We start from the raw sequence: 8,182 nt of genomic DNA on the forward strand, positions 1-8,182 counted from the left end.
GATCAGCGGCAAACGAGTGCTGCTGATCCTTCATACCCGCTTATCAGCTGTAACCTTGTTAACCTCCCTAATCTTGCGGTACAGGTAGTTTTTCAGAAAATACTACATTTGAGGCTGCTTGCCCTAAGTTTACAGTCTATGTCCCTGAAATCATCTATAAGGACCTTCCACCTACCTCTAACTTTGTCATTGGTGCCAATGACAGCTGTCCCAAACAGCCCATAACATTCTAGCCTATTGTTACCCTCCACAACAAGAATGTTTTAGGAAACGATGAATGTTTTGTTTGATTTGTGCTATAGATTTCGCACGTCTCTGACCTGTTAGGTTGGGTTCCCACATAGCGTAAACGCTGCTGAATTTCCGCAACTTAATTCTCTGCGGAAATTCTGCATTTACTGTAGCAGCAAAGTGTATGAGATGTGCAAATCCCCCAAGGGGTTCTGCAGTTTATTTTACATGGAAAATGAATGGTCTTTCTTTGCATGTCCTCTTGATAGCTTTTCAAGCTTGTATGTTTGCCTTTATAATAGTTTTGTCTTAAAAAATGTAGTCAATTTTAATTTGTTTCTTTTAGGTTCAGAGATCGCTTGATAAATTTTTTCGCTCAGTGGTTACTGTGAATGAAAAGAAATATTGTTCGACACTGTGGTGAGTTTGGATTAGGTATTAAGTATTCTTCAGATGGGACAGATTTATTATGGACTACTGTATAGACTCTCTTAGGCTATGTTCACACGGAGTATTTTGGGGGAGGAATATCTGCCTCAAAATTCTGTTTGGAACTTTGAGGCAGATATTCCTCTCCCTGCACGCCGATTTTCGCGGCAATTATCGCGCCGTTTTTCGCCCGCGGCCATTGAGCGCTGCGGGCATAAAACAGCGAGAAATACGCTTTCTCCTGCCTCCCATTGAAGTCAATGGGAGGTCAGAGGCGGAAGCGCCCGAAGATAGGGCATGTCGCTTCTTTTTCCCGCGAGGCAGTTTTACTGCTCGCGGGAAAAAGACGCCAACGCCTCCCATTGAAATCAATGGGAGGCGTTCTAGGGCCGTTTTTGCCGAGTTTTGCGACGCGGTTTCCGCGTCAAAAAACTCGGCAAAATACCCCGTGTGAACATAGCCTAAGTGAGGTTTTGATAAAAAGAAAAAAATATATACTGTATTTATAAGCTGTGCTTATAAAAGAAGCTGGTATTTATTTTGGCCGTGTTGACACGTCTCATTATTTCTACGTGGATTCCTAACTGAAAATCCAAGTATCGGCATGTGAAGCTAGGGTAGAAATCTCTGATGCGGATTAACCTAAAATTCCACAGCAGATTTGCCTATTGCAAATTCTGACCGTGTAAACATGCCCTTGCTCTACTTGAGATGTACGTGAGGTTTTACCCCATGAGGAGACAGCTATTTTAAGCCTTGAGGGCGCAGGGATTTTTTTTTAATTTTTGCATCACTGCGCCCAGAATGGGGAATGGGAAAAGAACGCAATGTTGCAATAGTTTTTGGGGATTTGCGATTACGATATTCACTGTGCAGTATAAATCACATGATACTGGTATACCAAATATATAGTGTATTTTTTTATGCACAGTAAAAACATTTAAAAAAAAAAAACAACAAGTTTTTACCATTCCAAAATACATTATGATGTTAAAGAAATAAAAAGGGCACATTATTGGTAAGCTACAACCGTAACGACCTGTACTATAAAACAAATACGTTATTTATCCTGCATGGGGGACGGCAGGAAAGAAACAAAAATTAGAAAACAATGGCAGAATTGCTGTTTTTTTGTACAAAAAAATTTAATCTATGGAATAGCCTACCGCAGGAGCTGGTCACAGCAGGGACAGTAGATGGCTTTAAAAAAGGGTTAGATAATTTCCTAGAACAAAAAAATATTAGTTCCTATGTGTAGAAATTTTTACCTTCCCTTTTCCCGTCCCTTGGTTGAACTTGATAGACATGTCTTTTTTTCAACCGTACTATGTAACTATAAGTAATTAAAAAGTCGTATGTACCCTAATATTGTACCAATGAAAACTACGGCTCATCCTGCAAAAAATAAGACCTCACATGGCTCCTTGGATAAAAATATAAAAATATCATGGCTCTTAGAATTTAGTGATACAAAAAAAAAAAAGAATATTTTTTTCTGTTTGGTTTTTATTTAATTTGTTTTACATTTTAAGTTTTTGTTTTTTTTATAATTTTTTTTTTTCACCCCATGCGAATTCACCTTGAGATCCTAAGTCTGCGCCATATGTTAAATAGTATGATTAGTATGATACTATAATAGTTATACTGGAGGGTACAATTACAACCACTAAACATCCAAAAGTGTCAAAGTAATAACGTCCTGGTTCTGTGGAATCACATGTGTATCACATGGTCATTCTCCGCCAGTCAGCAGCTCTGAAAAGGTTTATATGATCCTAAGGGTATGTTCACACGCTGCTAAACAATAGCAAAACGCCTAATAAACATCTGCCCATTGAATTCAATGGGAAAAACTGTGTTTCGTTCAAGGAGCATGCCATTTCGTTTGGAGCGGTTTTTCATAGTGTCAATAGAAAAACCGCTCCAAAAACGTCTAGAAAAAAACACCTCAAAAAACGTTATCAGCTTAAAAAACGGCTGAAAATCAGAGGCTGTTTTCTCTGAAAACCGCTCTGTCATTTTCAGCCGTTTTTGACTTTGCATGTGAACATACCATAACTGCTAACTTGCTAAGATAAATCATTTGATACATCATGTGCCTCCACAGAAGTGGAGTGAAGATAAAGTTACATATTTGATAAGGTTGAAAAAAGACAAAGGTCCATCAAGTTTAGCGTATAATCCTACAGTATTGATCCAGAAGAAGGCAAAACCCAATGAGGTGAATTCCAATTTCCTCATTTGGGAAAAATATGTAAATCAGAATAAATCCCTGGATCAACGTCCCATCTCCAGAATCTAGTTGATGTCACTTATCAGTCAATGCGGAGGTTTACACTTTTTCCCTAATTAATGCTGCCTACCTAGTACCTCATTAGAGTGCTTAATTAATACCCCATTACACTTCACATTATGCCATTACACTTCACATTATTATTGCGGTTTCTGTGCAATTTTTTAGAAAATTGGATTGTGGTAAGACGCGCACGCGCACGCACACGCACACACACACACACACACACACACACACACACACACACACACACACACACACACACACACACTGTTTAACCCCACCCACTTTGCAATTAATGCCGCTTCCCACAGTACAAATAATGCTGCCTTCTACCCCAGTACAATTAATGCCACCGCCCAACCCAGTATAATTAATGCCGCCACCCACCCACAGTATATTTGATTCTGCCACCCACAGTACAATGAATTCCAAACTGGAAACACTATAGCCAATTTGTTCCTATCACTTACATTTAATTCACATGACAAAAGGGATGGACTCTCTCTGCCCCTTCTCTGCTCGTTTTAGATCTGCGACGAGGGTCAATGCGCCCCAGTTTTGACAGTCGGTGGAGATCCCATTCAGCAGACTCTTGCCATTTAGACATTTATGGCATATCTAATGGATATGCTACAAATGGCTATGGTATGAATACCCTTTTAAGCCTCATAAAAAAAAAAACTGCCTAATAGGGCTTATTCACATTTTTAGCAGCGATTTTACAAGAAAAAAAGTGTCCAAAGAACAAACAAACATGCAAGTGTGAATGAGCTCTAAAGTTTTTATGAGGCTTATGAAAATTTACAGACTTGCACATATCCGAATACATACATTCACCTAAGTACACATGTACACACCCCCATGCCAATAGAAACTCATACAAAAGACATATGTCCATCTAAGTTCAACCTAGGGTTGGGAGGAAGGGATTTAGGTGAACTTCAGAACGTTGGATCAACATTCAAATATAACTTTTTTACATTGACATAGACGTTGATATTTTATTTTAAGAATCTATCTGAGCCTTTTTTGAAGCTATCTACTGTTCCTGCTGTGACCAGCTCCTGCGGTCGGCTATTCCACAGATTCACAGTTCTTCTGGTAAAGAAGGCTTGTCGCCTCTGGATATCGAACCCTTGTCTTTCGAGGGGATTTTACATGGAACAGGTTTTCACCATGTTTTTTGTACAGGCCATTCATATAATTATACAAGTTAATCATGTCGCCCCTTAGTCGTCTCTTTTCAAGACTTAATAAATGTAATTATTTTTATCTTTCCTCATAACTTAGATTCTCCATACCACTTGTTAGTTTAGTTGCTCTTCTTTGTATTTTTCCCATCTCCAGGGCATCCTTTCTATAAACTGCTGCCCAGAACTGAACTGCATATTCTAGATGGGGCCGCACTAATGCTTTGTAATGGGGTAGCACTATGTAAACTAGTGGTGACAAACCTGTGGCCCTCCAGCTGTTGCAAAACTACAACTCCCAAGCATACCCTGGGTGCTGCAAGAATTCCCTGGTTGGGAGTTGTAGTTTTGCAACAGCTGGAGGGCCACAGGCTTGACATGTGTTATGTAAAGTATCCTGCTGGCCTTAGACTAAATCTCAGCATGCAATGTCAATTAGCGTCTTCTATGATCTACAAGTACAAGGTTTTTTGGGGGACAAAATCGCCCAGCCCTAATCAGATCCTTCTCAACAAGTGACTCTCTGTTTAAGTCCCTTTAGGACATATGGTGCATGTTGATTATTATATGGCTTTACATTTATCCATATTAAATCCTTATTTGCCAAATGGATGCCCAAACACTGTTGGGGAAATTGATTGACTGGTGTTTGGTATGCCAGCCTTCATAGAAAAAAATGTGGAGTTCTATGTGACACGCCTCTTAACAAATGTGTTGTATCTTTCAGCCATCTGTGCACCACAAATGGGCCGCGCTCCATCCATTCCTGCCTTCCCATATGTAATAACATTAAAAAAAGTATAATCATTCCACCGCTACTCTCAGTGTCTCCTCCGGCTCCCTCAGCAGGCTGTGCGCCTCATACAAGGTCCTGACACCAAGCAGCGTCAGGGCCTTATATGCAGCGCAGCACTGATACAGGTTTTCTAATTAAAAGAAATCGATGGCCTATTCTCAGGATAGGTCACCAATATCTGATCATTGGATAACCGAAATTCTGGACCCCCTGTTGATCAGCTGTTTTGCAGGGGCCGCATCGCTCATGCGAGCGCAGCTTCCCCTTCATCCCTGTCCTTGCTTGTACTGGCAATCACCGACACACTTCTAGCGCCGGTTCACAGTATTACAGCTTTTATGCATTTAAGTGAGTGGGAGAAGGCTGTAATACTGTGAACCGCCGCTACGTGTGTCGGGGATTCACAGTTGTCTGAGCCTTAATATTCAGAAGGAACCTAAGAGGAGTGGTGAGGTGAGCATTTTTTCTTTTTCTTTCCTCTATGAAAATTATAATAACTGGCGCAGTAAGGTTTATAAATTCCCTCCTGTGTGTCCAAGTTAGTTCCATAACTTGGTGTCCCCTTCAAAAATAGAAACCGTGCTATTAATCTCAACCTCTATATCATAAATAAAGTTGAATAATAACCGGGGACCATTCAGAGTAGGAATCATAGACCTCAACTCTCTGGATACGGTCCTTGAGCCAATTTTTCATTCCACTTACAAACGACCTAAACCTATAGACCTTAATTTTCCCTTTAGACATCTATAGGAAACAGTGTCAAACATCTTTGCAAAGTCCAAAAACGCTATATCCACAGCAGCCCCCCTGTCCAGGATTCTGCTGACCTTATAAAAACATATTAGGTTGCTTTAACAACTTCTGTTTTTAGCAAACCCCTTTAGACAAACACAGTTCTTTCCTTTGCAGGCCAGGATCGATCTTAAAGAGGCTCTGTCACCACATTATAATTGCTCTATCTCCTACATAAGGAGATCGGCGCTGTAATGTAGGTGACAGCAGTGCTTTTTATTTAGAAAAACAATCTATTTTTACCATTTTATGAGCGATTTTTAGCTTTATGCTAATGAGTTTCTTAATGCCCAAATGACCGTGTTTTTACTTTAGACCAAGTGGGCGTTGTACAGAGGAGTGTATGACGGTGACCAATCAGCGTCATACACTTCTCCATTCATTTACACTGCACGAGCGATATAGTTATATCGCTATGTGCAGCCACATACACACACATTAACATTACTTCAGTGTTCTGATAATGAATATACATTACCTCCAGCCAGGACGTGATGTGTATCCTGACTTGTCTAAATCTTTTCTGTGAGATTTCCAGCAAGGCAAACGTAATCTCGCGAGATTACGATGTAAACAAGATTACGTTTGCCTTGCTGAAAATCTCACAGAAAAGATTCAGACGTGTGAGGATTATGAATACACATCACATCCTGGCTGGAGGTAATGTATATTTATTATCAGGACACTGCAGTAATGCTAGTGTTTGTGTATGTGGCTGCACATAGCGGTAGCCGTGTTCTTCACAAGGCTCTTTGCTCGCATTGCGAGGTAGAGCTCTGCTGCATACCATGATTGTCTCCACACATTACAGTATTATCAACGGTTTGCAGCAGTTTTCTGAAAATCGCCAACGATAAAACTGTTGTGTGCATACTGCCTGACAGTTACCCTCTGGACTTGTGGCACATACCCCTTACATTATTCATTCCACAGGTTGCGAACTACTGAAGTAGAGCACATTCTGTAAATGTTTCGGTCAATCAGTCCACACTCTAGTGTAAATACTGCAGTGGTCGATCCACAGTCTAGTGTAAACATTGTGGCCATGTCCGTCCACAGTCTAGTGTAAACATTCACAATTCTTGGTACTTACCTCCTTGGCAGAAGTGAGTTGTGAGTTTCTCAGTAAGCACTGATTAAGCATTTTCCTGTTTCTTTCTTATCTCAGCGACAAGTCAAAAAAGTTAGCGGAACAGGCTGCAGCCATTGTATGTCTTCGCACATTAGGACTTCCAGAAGGAAAGCTTGGGGAGGAAGAAAGTAATCTTATACGGAAGAGAAAAAGAGGAATCCAAGATGAAAGTGTCAGCTTGGCAGGCACACAAGGTGGAGAACAGATTAGGAAAAGACTCCATAACAATGAGAAATTTGATGACTTAAAAGATTAACAACAGATTTGATGCTATACCTCAATTGTGAATGCACTTCTTTTTTTTTTTAACTGTTTATTTTTGCAATATTTTAATAAATTATGTAAACAACTCAAACATACTGCACCTTCCGTGAGTGTGAGACGTAGTTTACTTCTGTGAAGTTTGGAATAAACAGTGGCAACCCATTTCCACATTTGAATATAGTGATTAGTGCATATTCTCCAAACATTAATGGATCTGTCTATGAATACCCAAAAAAAATGTTTAAAGAGATAGTACTAGATTCATAAAATGGGTCTGTTTTTTTCTTTTTTCTTTTTATTATTATTTTTCCTTCAGAAATGGTGAGTCTATAGGTTGTGTCTAGTATTGCAGCTCAGCCCCATTCACTTGAATAGAACAGTCGGAACACCAGACACAGCCCATACTCAAGAGTGACTGCTGGAAAGAAGAAAGAAAAAAAAAAAAGCCCTCCTTTTTTTCTAATCCTGTACAACTGTTTTGAGTAATCATGATTTTCCTGATAGCGGATTGAACAACAATTTTCATCACATTCTTTCTTGAATACATTATTTTTGTTCAATTTTCAAATAAAAGACACAAACTAATCGTTTCTGGCACCAAAACGTTAGCAGCAGATCCTTTAAGTCTTGAAAGTGGTGAGGTAAAGCCTCCGTGGATCGCGCTTTTTTATTTTTTTTATTTTTTTTTAGCACATTTCGTAGATGGTCAATCGGATTGGGAAATTTGGAGGCCAAGTCAACACCTTGAGCTCTTTATGTTCCTCAAACCAATCCTGAACAATTTTTGCAGTGTGGCAAGGCACATTATCCTGCTAAAAAGGCCACTGATATTAGAGAATACCATTGCCATGGAGAGGTGTACCTAGTCTGCAGCAATGTTTAGGTAGATGGTAGATGTCAAAGTAAAATCCACATGAATGCCAGCACCCAAGTTTTTCCTACAGAACATCAAACTGCCTTTGCCGGCTTGCCTTCTTCCCATAGTTCATCTCGAAGCCATTGTAAAGGGGCGCGTGGTAATAGCAGGGTTCACTGGCTAGTGTAGCCCA

At 39.9% G+C, this 8,182-nt stretch overlaps 1 protein-coding gene across 2 annotated transcripts in view; it reads left to right on the forward strand.

Moving 5' to 3' along the window:
* Positions 1 to 7,295, forward strand: part of DUS2 (dihydrouridine synthase 2) — a 117,789-nt gene extending 110,494 nt beyond the window's left edge. For both annotated transcript variants that reach the window (XM_075837484.1, XM_075837485.1), the window contains 2 exons: positions 578 to 651; positions 6,906 to 7,295. In XM_075837484.1, coding sequence (XP_075693599.1) covers positions 578 to 651; positions 6,906 to 7,125 — 294 coding nt within the window. In that variant the 3' untranslated portion in view covers positions 7,126 to 7,295. The remainder of the gene's footprint in view (positions 1 to 577; positions 652 to 6,905) is intronic.
* Positions 7,296 to 8,182: the final 887 nt, after the last annotated feature.

This window comes from Rhinoderma darwinii, chromosome 9 (assembly GCF_050947455.1).
Source record: "Rhinoderma darwinii isolate aRhiDar2 chromosome 9, aRhiDar2.hap1, whole genome shotgun sequence".
Taxonomy (NCBI): Eukaryota; Metazoa; Chordata; class Amphibia; order Anura; family Rhinodermatidae; genus Rhinoderma; species Rhinoderma darwinii.